At 44.9% G+C, this 16,463-nt stretch overlaps 1 protein-coding gene across 4 annotated transcripts in view; it reads right to left on the bottom strand.

Annotated features, from left to right (window-relative positions):
- Positions 1-260: 260 nt before the first annotated feature.
- The window catches only part of SMARCA2 (SWI/SNF related, matrix associated, actin dependent regulator of chromatin, subfamily a, member 2), a 225,739-nt gene continuing 209,536 nt past the window's right edge, over positions 261-16,463 (bottom strand). For all 4 annotated transcript variants that reach the window (XM_006863737.1, XM_006863738.1, XM_006863739.1 and 1 more), the window contains 5 exons: positions 14,098-14,203; positions 13,723-13,824; positions 8,905-9,037; positions 7,814-7,956; positions 261-296 (listed from right to left, as the gene is read on the bottom strand). In XM_006863737.1, coding sequence (XP_006863799.1) covers positions 261-296; positions 7,814-7,956; positions 8,905-9,037; positions 13,723-13,824; positions 14,098-14,203 — 520 coding nt within the window. The remainder of the gene's footprint in view (positions 297-7,813; positions 7,957-8,904; positions 9,038-13,722; positions 13,825-14,097; positions 14,204-16,463) is intronic.

Here is a 16,463-nt window from a genome sequence, read left to right as displayed (position 1 = left end):
TCTGTGTGTGTCTCTGTGTGTGTGTGTGTGTGTGTGTGTGTGTGTCTGTGTGCGCGCGTGCGTGCGTGCTCGTGTGGTTTTTTTTTTTTTTACAACATGATATCATACGTTTGTCTGGTACTACCCTATAGCTAGTTGTATAGATGATGATAATATAGAAACAGCCCAGTGACTGTGACAAAATGAACTCACTGGGTCGAAATGAAGAGAGGGAAGAGGGGGGAGCTCGGCTCTACCGAGGAAGAAAAGGTCCCCCGGGATTACTCGTCATCGGTCGCGCTTGCTTCTGACTGTTCCTAGAATAAAAAGAAGATGGAAAGAGAGAAAATCACATTCAAGGAAAAACAGATGCGGTACGCCGTCAAGAGGCCAAAGAGAAAAAAGAAGAAATGGCATTTTGGAAACATAACCTTCTAGGCTTCTTCATTCCACGGGGAGGTAAGAAGAGCCCAAAGAGGCATGTGACTACCCCAACACTGAAAGGAGTGTTCTGGATTTGGGAATCCCAAGTGATGCCCACACCTTCCATTAGTGTTTGCTCTTTCATTTTGGCATGAAAGGGTTAGAGATGATTGTTAGGGGTCGAGATGTGTTCTTGCTTGCTGTCTAGACGATTTCTACTCGTAAGACCCCACATGACACATTCTAGGGTGTCATCTATATCGCAGCAGATCTCCAGACCTTTTCACCTGAGGAGTCGCTGGGTGAGTCTGAACTCTCACTGCCTGTCAGCAAGCAGCAGCGGCCTGAAAGTTCACCAAAGGGGTCCTGGATTGAACTGTGTCCCCCCAAAACGTGTTGAATTCCTAACCCCATACCTGTAGATGGAATGGAATGAAACAGAAGAGCCTTCCATAATGCAATTGCACGTCGTGTTTAGGAGGCCATACGCATGCAGGGTGGGTCCTAAACCTAACTACCTCAAAATAATACAGAGCAGCAAAGATACAAACAAGTACAAACAGGGGAAGAGCTACCATGCGTCGACCACTGAGGTTGAGAGATCATCAAGACGACTGAAGCTGAAAGAGGCAGGGGCCTTCCCCCAGAGCCAACACAGAAAGCAAGCCTGCTCCGAGAGCTAGGGCTCTGAATCTGGTTTCTGGCCTTCTGAGCCAGGAGAGAACCCAGTTCTGTTACATGTTGACACCAAGTGCTACAACAGCAGTAAGTAAGTAGTAGCGAGGACAGGAATACTTTCTGCTTTAGTATCAGCTTTGAGAAAAATCACGGGAGACAAGCTCAGAACACTTCCGATGTCTACTCAAGGAAACCTGGCTCTCAAATACACAGGACCCGCTCATGTCAAGGGCTCGGGCTGGAGTGAGGCGATGGTTCCCAACGTTTCCCAGCAGGACAAAGTGGCAAAGGCAGAAACAAAGTAGAAACAAACTAAAAGGCAGTTGGGTGGCAGGGAAACCGAGTTCCTCTGGAAAGTGAACTTCTGGAAGGGCATTCCAGAAGGTGCCCGCGGTATCAGAAATTTCTGCTGGCACTTCTGTCTTGTCACAGGTAATGAAGGTGCAGAATCATGCTGTTTGGGATTACATCTAGCCTCTACCTTTATTTGGTATGTAGTCTGGAACTAAACACACCTAACCTCGACATTGACTTCCCATCTGTCACATGTCTATTTCCTGAGAAGGTTACCCAATTCTAGGACCTGCCTCAATGAATGTTCTGTGATTCTACATAGATTCTTGACCAAAGGTGTGTGTGTGTGGGGGGGGTGGCGGCTAAAAAAGAACTTCAAATTCTCAATGGAATCCAGATTTTTTTGTAGCCACAGAGCTCCCCGCAGCCCCATACAACTGCCCTGAGGAAATTTTAATCTCTCTCTCTCTCTCTCTCTCTCTCTCTCTCTATCTATATATATATATATATATATTAAGCCGAAACTATCTCAAGTCGTCTTTGAACCAAACACAATATTCTCTTATTTATTTTGGCACTGTGCTCTTTTACAGAATTATCATCCATGTGAGGTTAAATTTATAATGGCAACAGCAAAGTTTGCATTGGAAGCTTGGGCAGCTGTGAGTTAAAGATGAAGGTGGTGGAGTCAGGTGGAAAAGGACAGCCAGAATTGTAGCACACTCAGAGAACGTGACCGGCGTCGCTGCACTGTACATGCAGAAATCGGCTGACGTGGCATCTCTCTGGCTGTGTAGACTTTCATGTTGCTGTTGTTGTGAAGTGCCATCGAGTCGGTTCCGACCCATAGCGACCCTGTACAGGGTTTCCGAGGCTGTAAATCTTTACGGGAGCAGAAAGCCTCATCTTTCTCCCATGGAGCAGCTGGTAGTTTCGAACTGCTGACCTTGCAGTTCATAGCCCGATTCGTAACCACTACGCTACCAGAGCTCGGGAGTAATACGATTCATTTGGAGTCTTTGTATAGCACCTTAAATAGCAGCTCAGGCCAGGATACCCGAAATCTTTTCCTGGTTCTTTCATCTCCTTGTTATATGCTGTTGCTGGTGGTGTTAGGTCCCGCTCAATCACTTCCAGCTCAACGTGAGACCAGGTACAACAGAAGGACCCTCTGCCAGGTCTTGTGACAACCTCAAAACTGCTGTTACCTTTGAGTCTAGTACAGCTGCTGGTGTGCCAATCCATCTTGTTGGGGATCTTCCTGTTTTGTGCTGACCGTCCACTTTACCAAGCAGGATGTGTTTCTCTGGGAATGATCTCTCCGGATCCCATGTCAATAGAACAAATACGAGAGAAGTCTGGCCACCTGGCTTCCAAGGAGGACTCAGGCTGTATTTCTTCTAACACAAATTGGTTTGTTCTTCTGGCAGTCCATGGTACTTTTAATATTCTTCTCCAACACCATAATTCAAATGCATCAGTTCTTCCACAGACCTCCTTATTCACCATTCAACTTTCACATGCATATGAGGCGACTGAAAATACCATGGCTTGTATCAGGTGCACCTTAGGCCTCAAACTGACATCTTTGCCTAATGCAATATGTCTTTTGATTTCTTGACTGCTGCTTCCATGAGTATTAATTGTGGAGCCAAGCAAAGTGAAGTTTTTGACAACTTCAATGTTTTCAACACTTATCATGATGTTAAGGAGCTCTGGTAGCGTAGTGGTTACGAATTGGGCCGAGAATGACAAGGTCAGCAGTTCGAAACTACCAGCAGTTCCGTGGGAGAAAGATGAGGCTATCTGCTCCCATAAAGATTTACTGCCTTGGAAACCCTGTTCACGGTCACTATGGGTTGGAACCAACTTGACGGCACTTAACAACAACATCATGATGTTATTTATTGGCCCAGTGGTGAGGATTTTTTGTTTTCTTTACATTGAGGTGCAGCCCATACTGAAGGCTGTGGTCTTTGATCTTCATCAGTAAGTATTTTAAACCCTCTTCGCTTCCATCAAACAAGGTTGTATCATCTGCATATCTCAGGTTGTGGATGAGTCTTCCTCTAATCCTGAGGCCGAGTTCTTCTGCATATAATTCAGCTTCTCAGATTATTTTCTCAGCATACAGATTGAATGAGGACGGTGAAAGAATACAACCCTGGCACTTACCTTTCCTGATTTCAAACCATTCAGCGTTCCCTTGTTCTGTTCTAACAATTGTCTCTTGGTCCATGTACAGGTAGGTTCCTCATGAGCACAGTTAAGAGTTCTGGAATACTCATTTTCCTCAATGTTGTCCATAGCTTGTCATGGTCCACACAGTCAAAAAGCCTTTGCATATTCAATAAAGCATAGATAAACACGTTTCCAATATTCTCTGCTTTCAGCCAAGATCCATCTGACGTCAGCTATGAAATCTTTAGTTAGTTCTATGTCCTCATCTGAATCTGGCTTGGATTTCTGGCGGTTCTCTGTGGATGTACTGTTACAGCCATTTAAAAATTATCATCAGCAAAATTTTACTTATATGTGATATTAATGATATTGTTTGATGATTTTCACATTCCACTGAGTCACCTCTCTTTGGAATGGGCACAAATATAGATCTCTTCCAGTTGGTTGGTCAGGTAGCTGTCTTCCAAATTTCTCGGTAGAGATGAGTAAGTGTCTCCAGTTATTGAAGTAACTGAATTCGTAGTCTGTTAATTCTAGGAGCGCTGGTTTTCACCAAGGCCTTCAATGCTGCCTAGACTTCTTCCCTCAGGATCCCTGGCTTCTGATCACATGGTTACCTCCTGAAGTGGAGGAACATCAATCATCTCGTTTTGATACAGGGACTCTTGTGTATTCCTTCCATCTTCATTTGATACTTTGTGCATCATTCATTATTTTGCCCATTGTTATGTGGTTAAGTGCCGCCGAGTCGGTAGTGACCCTGTATAGGATTTCCAAGGAGTAGCTGGGTGAGCTTCAACTGCCGACATTGCGGTTCAAAACCAATCTTGCAGTCCAGCGCATTAACCCGCAGCGCCACACCAGGAATCCTTCAAATTGCGAGTCGAGGCATGAATTTTTTTCCTCAGTTCTTTCAGTTTGATTTTTCAGAACATGCTGAACATGTTCTTCCGTTTTGGTTTTCTAACTCTGTATCTTTGCACATTTCATTAAAATATTTGACTTTGTCTCTCCTCTTTTTTAAAAAATTAATTTACTTTTTATTGTGAACTGAGTGAAAGTTTACAGACAAGATCATCAGTTTTACATTCGACCAATCATACACTTTGTTTCACCTCAATGATTACAACCTTTGCGTGCTGAAACAGTTATCCCGGCTTCCTGCATTCCACCCACCTTCCCATCTCTTCATAACTTTGTCCTTAGGAAAATGTCCTTACTACTGTTGCTGTCCCCTACTATCTCCTACTGTCTATTGCCTGGGTCAAAACTGGGCCACCAGAGTAAGTTCCTTTCCAGACCTGCAGGGTGGTTGAGATTCTTTCAATGTGTTTCTGACCAGTAAACCCTCTCTTCTTTTTTTTAATTAAATCATTTATCTTTCTTCCACATTTTCTCCCTGTCTAACGTAATCTGGTTCTGAGCAGTTGGTAGTGGTGGCCGGGCACCATCTAGCTCTTCTGGTCTCAGGGTCATGGAGACTCCTGGTCACATGGTCCATGAGTTCCCTGGATTAACGGGTTCCAAGTCTCTTCAATTCTTATCTGACTTTGTCTTCCTGAACTGCCCTTTAAACTGTTCTGTTCAGCTCTTTTACTTCCTCATTTCTTCCATTGGTTTTAGCGTCTCTATGTTCAAGAACAAGTTTCAGAGTCTCTTCTGACATCCATTTTGGCCTTTTTCTTTCTTCTTATATGATATTCCTGATACCACCCCACATTTTTTTTTTTGGTCTTTGGTCATTAGTAACTAATGCATCAAATTTGTTCTTGAGGTGTCTCTAAATTCAAGTGAGATTTTAGCTCTCTTGAATTTGTTTTCATTTTCTTCAGCTTCAGCCTGAACTTTCATATGAACAATCGATGGTTCGTTCCACAGTCTGTCCCTGGCCTTGTTTTGGCTGACGATCGGGAATATTTCTACCACCTCTTTTGACAGATGTAGTCAATTTGATTCTTGTGTATTCCACCCTGGCGAGGTCCACGTGTATGTATACTCATCTTTTATGTTGTTAAAAAAAGGTTTTTGAAATGAAGAAGGCATTAGTTTTATAAAATTCTATCATGAGATCTCCAGCATCATTTCTATCACTAAGGTCATTATTTTCCAATGACTGATCCTTCCTCTGTTTCCAACCTTCACATTCCAATCACCAGTAATTATCAATGCTTCTTGATTGCAAGTTTGATCAATTTTAGACTGAAGAATCAGGCAGAATTCTTTAATTTCATCTTCACTGGCCTAAGAGGCTGGTGCACTGGTGGAGACCGCTAAGCACTGAGATGTTGAGGGCCAGTGTCATGGACGAAAATCCTACACGATGGCCCCACTCAGGATGGCTAGCCAGGGACCCTGAGGACCCAAGGAAGTGACCTCCGGATGTCCTGGGTTCATTGGCTTTTACGAACTCACTGTTGGGCTAACTCTGTATAATTTTCTTTGGTCCTATTATTCATTCTATGCTTCGAACTCCAGTAATTGTAGCTTCTGAGAAAATGGTTTCTTAAGTGCCTCTCTTAATGTCTCCACTGTGTTGGCAGTGCTTAAATTAAGGTCCTGGGAACAAAATCTCTCTGAGGAACAAACTCTGGCCACCTGGCAAGCATGGCAAAACTGTTCTTTATCAAGTTATTCAGTTATGTTTGATATTAACTTAATACATGAGCCCTTGATACCCGTGGACAAATATTAAAACAAAAGCCCCTCCTAAAGCTGAAGCTGTAAAAAGTTCCAAAGGCAAGTTTGCTGGGAGAATCTGGAGACAGTCTGCCCAAGGAATTCACTCAAAGTAGACTGGCGAATTCCGGGGTATTGTTCAAGGAACAATAGTGACAGCCTTCTCAATTCGTCCCCAGGTGCAAACCATTAACGTAAGCGCCCTCCTTCCTCCTGCAAGCCTAGGCCAGGTAGCTGAAACAGCTAGACTCCTCCCAGACCTTTTGAATCCTTTTCACCTTAACCCATTCGAGATTAAGAGCTATAGGTATGTTAATTAGCCTGGAGAAACCTCGAGCTACTGCCTTGGGATTCAAACCTAAAAAGTAATTTATAACAATTTGCTTGAATTTCTAGAAAATTAAGGATGTTAGATTACCAAGACAATTTGTGATGTATGTTTTAGAATTTGTTCCTGTAAATCATGCTGTCCTGTTTTGAACGATTAATCACATTTCATTTCTGTACCCTGTCTTAATAATCCCCTTCTGCCTTTGTGTAAAGCCCCTCACTAAAATAAAAATGGGGCGCAGACTGAAGCCTGCATGTATTACGGTTTGCAAGGCGGTGCTTTATTGCCTGTAGGGGCCACCATGCCCGCCAGTTTTGCATCCACTCTAGTTTCTTGGTGTCTCTTTGTCTCTCTTGTTGCATCTTTGTGTGTACTCTTTTTCTGTCTCTGTCGCCGCCAGATCTCCCTACTTCGTGAACCGAACTCCCCTGTCGAGGCCGGTCCTCGACAGTTCACAAATTTGATTAATGATGGTACTAACTTCCTTATAAGTATATGGATATTATCCTATTATAGACAGTGTTATACTTCAAGAGAGCTTGAAATGTTCTTTTTGATGCTTCAGTATGTCATGCCTGGCATAGTAAACCATGTGATTGTCTGATTCAAAATGACCAATATCAGTCCATTTCAGCTCACTAATGCCTAGGATACAGATCTTTATGCATTCCATTTCATTTTTGATGACTTCCAATTTTCCTAGATTTATTAATGGGTATTTGCAACTGTATCTCCTTATTTTGAGCTGTGCGCCATCAGCAAACGATGGTCCTGCAAACTACTCCATTCACATCACCACGGTCAACACTATTTTGAGGAGGTAGCTCTTCCCCAGTGGTATTCTGAGTGTCTTCCAACCTGAGTGAGGGGCTCATCTTCAAGCACTGTAGCTGACAATATTCCGCTGCTATTCACTGGGTTTTCAGTGGCTACCCGTTCAGAATGCTAGCGTTAGAGATATAAATTATTAACCAGTCATAGAGAAATCATGTGTTTGTAAGTAAGTGCAGCGTGTGGGAAGATGAAAAAGTTAACTGGGTATTGCATTCTTTCATTTTTGATGACTATTTAAAAAGAAAGAAAGAAGGCAGTCAACGAAGCCAGCCATGTTGTGTTTTAAATCACGCAGCTGCGCCCAGATCCCTCGGTACTGAAACCAGAAACTCAAGTCGCCCTCAGGAAGCTCAGACACGGGAGAGGTAGGAGGGAGAGGGGAGGGCCGCGCCGCTGGTCCAACAGCGTGATACTCACATTGTCATCCTCTTCCTCGTCACTGTCAAAATCGCTCACAACGGGTTTGGCTTTCCCTCGATTTGGCCTCTTCTTGCCTTTGCCCTTTTCCCGGCGTTTCTCATCTTTTTTGTTCAGCTTGATTTTCACCTTCACAGATTTTGCTGTCAAAACACAAACCAGACAGACATTCACGAGGAGCCTTCGGGAAACCTTTCCAACCCCAACCAGCTGCTGCTGAAGGAATCCCCATTCAAAGAGACCCCGAGTGTCAAAAGCAGAAGAGTGACCACAGGGATTTCAGTGGCTAATTTTCTGGGAAAACAGATGGTCAGACCTTTCTTTCAGGCTCTTGTGGGTGGACTCGAACCGCCAACCTTTGCGTCAGTAACCTAGTGCATGAAACATTTGCACCAAACAGGGACTCCAGGCAGGAAGTGACAGGTGGTGTTGACAGCAATTTGGTAACCACTTGTGAGTTGTCCTGCCGGTCACTTTGGATAGTGGCCCCAGGTGACGGAGAAGAACTGTCCCGCATGGACTTTTAGGCTGTGGTCACTGGCAGGATGAGATCACCAGGGTTTCCTCTCACAGAGGCACTGGGTGGGTTGGAACTGCCAGTCTTTGGGTTACCAGCCAAGCACTTAAGCATCACACCACCAGAGCTCCTTAGAAAATGTAGCTAATGATGATTTTCAAAGGCCTCATTCAGGGGGTGTTTGCTATGAACCTGGTCCTGTGCTAAGCCCCTTACCTGCTTAGAGGTCCTCTTAATGACCCGGGAATTGTACAAGGAGCCCAGATAGTGCAATGGTCAAGTGCTTGGCGGTTCGCCTGAAGGTTGGAGGTTCGAACTCACCAGGAGCCTGATGGTCTGCTGCCACAGAGATGACAGCCTAGGGCAGTTCTGCTGGGTCACAGGGGGTCAATATAAGTCGAAATTGGCTCAATGACACCTGAAAACATCAGTAGCTATAGACGGACACAGAGCACATGAGCAGGGTGAGGTGAGGACTTGAGTCCAACTCCACCTGGGTCTATTAGCATCCATGGAGCGTGTCCACACAGGCAAGAAGGGCCGTGAATGGGGAGAAGCAGATATCTTGGCTTACCTTCCGATTCAGACTCTTCTTCATCTTCCTCCTCCTCCTCTTCATTGCTTTCGTCTTCACTCTCTTCCTCTTTGGCAATTTTCTGCCGGGCGCTCTTAAACACAGACTGCAAGACAATGGAGTCTTCGTAGATCTAAAGAGTCAGAAAAAAAGGGCATCTCTTAAACACAGCCAACCTAGGATCCAGGCTGTGCATTCCAGTGGGTGCTACTTCATAAAAATGTCTTTGTTTTGGGGAACAAACACGGCAGAACACAGACCAATTCAAATAACTAAGAGTCCTGGACCACTGACCGATAAACACCATTCTTATCAACGGAGAAAAGACTGAAGTTGTTGAAGACTTAATTCTTCTTGGATCAACTATCAACACTCATGGAAGCAGCAGTCCAGAGATCAAACGACGTATTGCATTAGGCAAATCTGCTGCACAGGAACTTTTTAAAGTGTTGAAGAGCAGGGATGTCAGCTTGAGGACTAAGGTGCGCCTGACCCAAGCCACAGTATTTTCAGTAGCCTCATATGCATGCGAAAGCTGGACAGTGAATAAGAAAGACCATAGAAGAATTGATGCTTTTGAGTTATGATGCTGTGGAGGAGAATATTGAAAGTGCCATGGGCTGCCAAAAGAACCAACAGATCTGTGTTGGAAGAAGTACAGCCAGAGTGCTCCTTGGAGGCCAGGATGGCCAAACTTTGTCTCTCATACTTCAGACATATTGTCAGGAGGGACCAGTCGCTGGAGAAGGATATCATGTTTGGTAGGGTGGAGGGTCAGAGAAAAAGAGGAATACCCCCAACGAGATGGAATGGCAAAGTGGCAACATTAGTGGGCAACAATTGTGAGGTTGGCCCAGGACCGGGCAGTGTTTCGTTCTGTTGTACATAGTGTTGCTATGAGTCGATACCCATTCGATGGTACCTAACAACAACAACGAATCCTGGTGTGGCACTATGTATATGCACTCGACTGCAAGGTTGGTTTGAACTACAAGGCCGGCAGTTCCAAAGTTCAAATCCACCAGACTCTCCTCAGAAACCCTATACAGGATCACTATGAGTCAGAATCAACTCAATGGCACTAAAACAACTTAATTTTCCAACAGAAATTTCATCTTTCTTGGTTACCACATGTCACCCAATTAAAATGTACATTTCAAGAATTACTTCACTGTGGTATAAAAACAAAACAAAACACTACACACACACACATAACAAAGCATCCGCTAATCCAGTATTTTTGCCATGCGCAGTTCAGTGAACACTGAGATACATCATCGGTCTCCGCCTTCTTTTTGGTTGGGTGTTCTCCTCTCCCAGGAACACAAAGTTACCGCTCCCTAAGGTTCCTAGTAAGGTTCCTAGTTAATCTTCCGAGTTGCTGCTGTCAATTTGATCACAGATAGATCTTAAAAGAGCATAATGCTTAATTAAGGCAGGCATTCTTTACTAATTAAGGTAAACTATTGCTTGGTTTAAAAAAAAAAAAAAAAAAAACCACTTCAGGGGATAGTTTTGGTTTAAGAATGATCTCAAGGCAACAGCACCCCAAGTTCATGTAGTTCCAGCTGACTCCAGAAAAACGGAATTCTATAAAGAGCTTATATTCTGTTCTACATTGTTCTCCCCTTTGATGAGGATCCTTCCACTGAATCTTTGATCAAAACAGCATGCTCTTCTCGTGTTCACATGAGGTTTAGTGGTGATGGCTGTGTGCTGTGGAGTCGGTTCCAACTCATAGCCACCCTGTGCAGGGTTTCCGAGGCTGTAAATCTTTACAGGAGCAGAATATCTCATCTTTCTCCCGCGGAACAGCTGGTAGTTTCGAACTGCTGACTTTGTGGTTCGCAACCCGATTCATTATCACTATGCTACCAGAGCTCCTTTGAGTTTTAGTAGAAGTCAAACTCCAGGAGCAAAATACCACGCACAGACATGGTGGTTGTTACTACTGAATTGCTTCTCATTCATAGCAACCGTATGCACAACAAAATGAAACACTGTCTGGTCCTGACGCATCCTCACAGTTGGTGGTATGCCTTAGCCCATCGCTGCTGCCATTGTATCAATCCATCTTATTGGGGGTGGGGGTGCAGAAGAGTCTTAATCTTTTTCACTGACCCTCCGCTTTACCAACAAGCATGATGTCTTTCTCCAGGGACCAGTCCCTTCCAAAAACATGCCTGTAGTATGAGAGACAAAATCTCATGATCTTGGTACTTTCAACACAGATTTTGTTTGTTATTCTGGAAGCTGATGGTCCTTTTAATATTCTTCTCCAACACCATATTTCAAATACATTACTTCTTCCAGGCCCTTCCTCATTCCTTGGCTAATTTTCCCATGCATATATGGTGACTGAAAATACCATGGCTTGGGTCAGGCTCATCTTAGTTTTCAAAGCTGGTATCTTTGTTCTCAAGGAGCTCTGGTAGCGTAGTGGTTACGAATCGGCCTGCGAACCTTAAGGTCAGCGGTTCGAAACTACCAGCTGCTCAGCGGGAGAAAGATGAGGCTTTCTACTCCCATAAAGATTTACACCCTCGGAAACCCTGTACAGGGTCGCTATGGGTCGGAACCGACTCGACGGCACTTAACAACAACAACAACAATCTTTGTTCTCAAACACCTTAAAAAGATCTTGTGCAGCAGATTTTCTTAATGTAATATGTTGTTTCATATCTTGACTTCTGCTTCCATGAGTATTGATTATGGATCCAAGCAAAACGAAGTCTTTGGCAACATTAACGTTTTCATCATAATGTAGTATGATGCTATGAATTGGTCCAGTTGTGAGAATTTTTGCTTTCTTTACATTGAGGTATAATTCATACTAAAAACTGTGGTCTTTGACCTTCATCAGTAAGTATTTTAAGTCCTCTTTGCTTTCAGCAAGCAAAGTTGTATCATCTGCATATCTCAGGTTGTTAATAAGTCTTCCTCCAATCCTGATGCCACATTTTTTTTCTTTATATAATCCAGCTTCTCAGATGATTTGCTTAGCATACAGGTTGTGAAAGGATATAATCCTGGCACACACCTTTCCTGATTGAAAACCATTCAGTATTTCCTTGTTCTATTCGAATGACTGCCTTTTGGATTATGCACAGGTTCCTCCTGAGCACAATTAAGTGTTCTGGAATACTCATTCTTAGCAGTGTTGTCCATTGCCTGTCATGATCCACACAATCAAAAGCCTTTGCGTAGTCAATTAAGCACAGGTAAACATCTTTCTGGTTTCAAACAAGATCCATCTGACGTCAGCAGTGATATCCCTCATTGCACATCCTCTTCTGAATTCAGCCTGAATTTCTGGCAGTTCTCTGCTAATGCACTGTTGCAGCCATTTAAAAACTATCTTCAGGAAAATTTCACTCGCATGTGATATTAATGATCTGTTTCATGCTCTCCATATTCCTTTTAGTTATCTTTCTTTGGAATAGGCACAAATCTGGATCTCTTCCAATCAACTGGTCGGGTACCCGTCTTCTGAATTTCTGGGCACAAATGAGTCAGCACCTGCAGGTTTGTTGAGAGATTTCAGTTTGTGTTCCGTCAATTACTGGTGACTTGTTTTTAGCCAGTGCCTTCTGTGCAGCTTGGACTTCTTCCTTCAGTACCATTGGTTCTTGGTCACGTTACCCCTTGATATAGATTGTTGTTGTTGTGTGTCATCCAGTCGGTTCCGACTCATAGAGACCCTGATTAGTGTTTCCGAGGAGCAGCTGCTAGGTTTGAACTGCTGGCCTTGTGGTTTGCAATCCAGCGCTGACCCTACAGCGCCACCCCAAGAATCCTAGTGCTTACCAGACACAGATTAACCCAGCATTTAGCATAATCGGCCCAGCAGGGTTACAGAGGCACATGCTCTTATAGGAGGATCTGGTGGCGGTGGTTATGTGCTGTGGAGTTGGTTCTGATTCACAGAGACACTGTGTAGGGTTTTGAGGCTGTAAATCCTTACATGAGCAGAAAGCCTCATTTTTCTCCCCCAGAACAGGTGGTAGTTTCGAACTGCTGACCTTGAAGTTCACAGCCCAATTTGTAACCACTACGCTACCAGAGCTCCTTATAGGAAGATATAGATACACATATTCTTATATGAGGACTCCTGGTGTGGTGCTGTAGGATCAGCACTGAACTGAAAACAACAAGGTCGGCAGTTCAAACCCACCAGCTTCCCCTAGGAAACCCTATACATGGTTGCTATGATTCAGAACCGGCTTGACAGCACTTAACAACAACAATTCTTACAGGAAAAAGAAGTGCACAGATAGTTGAAATATTTTCAAAGTGTATGTGTGTGTGTGTGTGTGTGTGTTTGGGGGCAGAGGATGGACCTCCATGACATATCCACTCAGCTTTGGTAACAAAAAAAGCATTCAATAGAAAACCAAAAACTCACAATTCTTTGAATGAGTTTATCAAATACTCCAGTAATACTAAACAGACTGCCATATCTTTGCCCCACAGAGCTGCTAGTGGGTTTGAACTGCCGACCTTTTGGTTGGCAGCGGAGCACTTTAACCACTGTACCACCAGGGCTGCTTCCCAGGAATACTCAAAATCAGACCTATTGCTGTTGAGTGGATTCCGCCCCAACAGGGCAGCGGAGAGCTGCCACGCCGTACCGTCCCCCCGCCCCGTCTGACAATCTTACAGAATTACACTGTCCCCATGGAGGGGTTGCTAGTTCGTTTCCAACAGCAGACCTTTTTGGTCCCAAGCCTCACACTTAACCATGGCGCCACCAGAACTCCTCTAAAAGGCACACGGCACAAGCAAGGTTAGAGACCCGGGAGGTGACGCAAGCCCGACCTGGGAGCCTTCCAAATTGAAGGTCTGCGCATTGTGGCAGAGAAGCATGACGTCTTTCTCGAGGTCGCCCAGGCTTCGGTACTTGTGGTTACGGATTCTCTCCTAGAGGAAAAGGGGGAAGAATATGACTACCACGCCCCCAGTGGTCTGCAGGGCACCCCACCCGGCTACAAGCCCGGGGGATGGCACACAGGAAGGAGAGGGGAGGAGCTCTCAACAGCACAGTTAAACCCCACGAAGACTTCCCAGCGCCCCTCGTGATCAACTATGGGCGGGTGCCAATGGTGTCCAGAAGAGACCCGCCCCCACAAAGGCAACTCCCAATTAGAACCTTTATTTACTTAAAAAACAAATGCATGTAAACAACATATCTACCTTTATTTTTTTGAAGTCCACAGGCTTCCTAATTAATTCATAGTATTCTGGTAACTCTTTTCTGGAAGGTAACTGAATAAAGACTTCGCTGAGCTGCCGCCCGGAACTGTAGGATGGGGGAATAAAGAAAAACAGAAGGATCCAGCGCTGCTGGGGTAAGACATTTCAGCAAATGTTGGTAAAGCACTTTACAATCCACACAAACACATAAAATACCAGTTGCTGACGAGTGGATCCCAACTCCTGGTTGGCCCCATGCATGTTAGAGTAAAGCTGCACTCCCGGGGGTATCCAAGGGTTGATTTCTTGGAAGTCAGTGGCCAGGCCTTTCCTCCAAGGTACCTTGGGCTAGACTTGAACCTCCAGTTTGATGGTGGTTATCAACTGCTTGCACCCCCCAGGGACTCTGTGTACACACCCTGGGCTCTTTACATCCGGGAAAGTTCCACCACTATGGTGGTGCCACCTTCAAAATCATATTAAAATGTCACTAGTGGTCGTGTGCCATCGAGTCCGTTGTGACTCATGGCGACCCTGCATGTAGTTTCTGAGGCTGTAAATCTTTCAGTGAGCAGAAAGCCCCATCGTTCTCTCACGGAGTGACTAATGGAGTCAAACAAAATGTCGCTGGACCCCCGCTTTTGTCACATGTAAGGGGTGCAAAGTCTACACTGTGTTTCTCTTTCAGAACAGATGTTATTATGGCCTAGGTTTGAGAGAGAGATTTAAAATGCCTTTGAAGAGGTATTCTTTTAAATTACATTCTAAAGCGAGTCAAAATTGAATTCATAAAACAAAACACAGAGGTCTGGTTTCCGCACTCCATTGTTAGAATTAGGAAATGGTTCAAAACAAAATCAGTATGCCGGAACAGACTCTACAAATGTAAATGAAATGCTTTTACCTGGATCTGGTGGCGGTAGTTATGTGCTGTGGAGTCGGTTCCCATTCATATAGACCCTGTGTAGGGTTTCTGAGGCTGTAAACCTTTACGGGAGCAGAAAGCCTCATCTTTCTCCCATGGAACAGCTGGTAGTTTCGAACTGCTGACCTTGAGGTTGGCAGCCTGACTCGTAACCACCACGCTACCAGAGCTCCTTATATGGGGATATAGACACACATACTCCTCTAGGAAAACTAGATAGTGTCTAGTGTTCCCTCCATTGCATTCTTCCCTGAGAACTTTCTACACTGTGAGCCGAGCATGCCTTGCTTACATAGGCCAGAGGTACCCTCACTACACATGAGCGCCCAGCCGATCTTCTGTGTGCATGGGGCCATGTGTGCAAAGAAACGGCACACAGATTGAGCCAGCACAGCTGCCTCCCTTTCCGGGGCTCAGTGTGGTCCCCGAGACGCACAGGGAGGGGGGCGGGGGGGGGTTTATCAGAAAGCAGGTCGGATAGCAGCGTGTCAGCCTGGGGGACTGCTAAATGCAGGCTGTCACAGCGACCAGGCGAGCTGTCCTCCCTCCCTCTCAGTCTTGGAACCGATGTGGCGAAAGGAACAAAGATATTCATAATTCACGTGTGAAGACCCTCCTGTTAGCCTTGGCCTCCCCACATCCGTGGCAGCTTGTGAAGCAGGATAGTGTCATTTCCCACAAAAACCCTGCTCTCCTGAAGATACCACACCTTCACTTCCTTTGTCAGCCCAGAAATCTCACTCTCTCTCACACACACACACACACACCCCTCTGTGCATTTAGAGGGGTGATGCTGGGCGAATGGGAGGATGAATGGGTGAGAACAGGGCCAAGCACGCGCAACACTACACAGTATCACTCCGCCGTCCCGGCTGTATAATTAAAAAATAATCATAATGAAAGGGATCCTACAAAAGGCATGCGCAGTAACTCACACGGTTGCCTAGCAACTGTGGGGGAGGGAGGGGCACCAGACCCAGTGGAAAGGGGCTGCATAAATTAGTTGAAAGCCCTCTGTGCGAGGGATGGGCGGGTTTTTCTGCTACACTGGGTCACAGTTTCGTTTTATTTTATTTTTTAATGCATACATGGGCCTCATGAATACGAAAATCGGGGAAGGGGGACGTGCAACACGAGTGGCTTACAAAGACCACAGTGGTCTGGGGAATTCGATTTTTCCACCGCCCGCTTCCCAAACCCCCTTTTCAGGTTGAGAAACGCATCCATCCTTCCGTAAATTATACCCCCTGGTACGTGACAAAAGCTATTTTGTTGGCTGTCATCTTCTCTTCAACACATGAATACAGTCTTCTGACTGTTTTTTTCTCTACCATTCTCAGATATCTGTACCGCAAATGCCTTACCCGTTTGAAAACCAAAGGCAAAACAAGGCCCATGGAGGTGTTGGTTTTCCATTCCCATCGTGGTTTCTTTATAAGCA

This window comes from Chrysochloris asiatica, unplaced genomic scaffold (genome assembly GCF_000296735.1).
Source record: "Chrysochloris asiatica unplaced genomic scaffold, ChrAsi1.0 scaffold00056, whole genome shotgun sequence".
Lineage (NCBI taxonomy): Eukaryota > Metazoa > Chordata > Mammalia > Afrosoricida > Chrysochloridae > Chrysochloris > Chrysochloris asiatica.
This window is presented reverse-complemented; position numbering and strand designations above follow the sequence as displayed.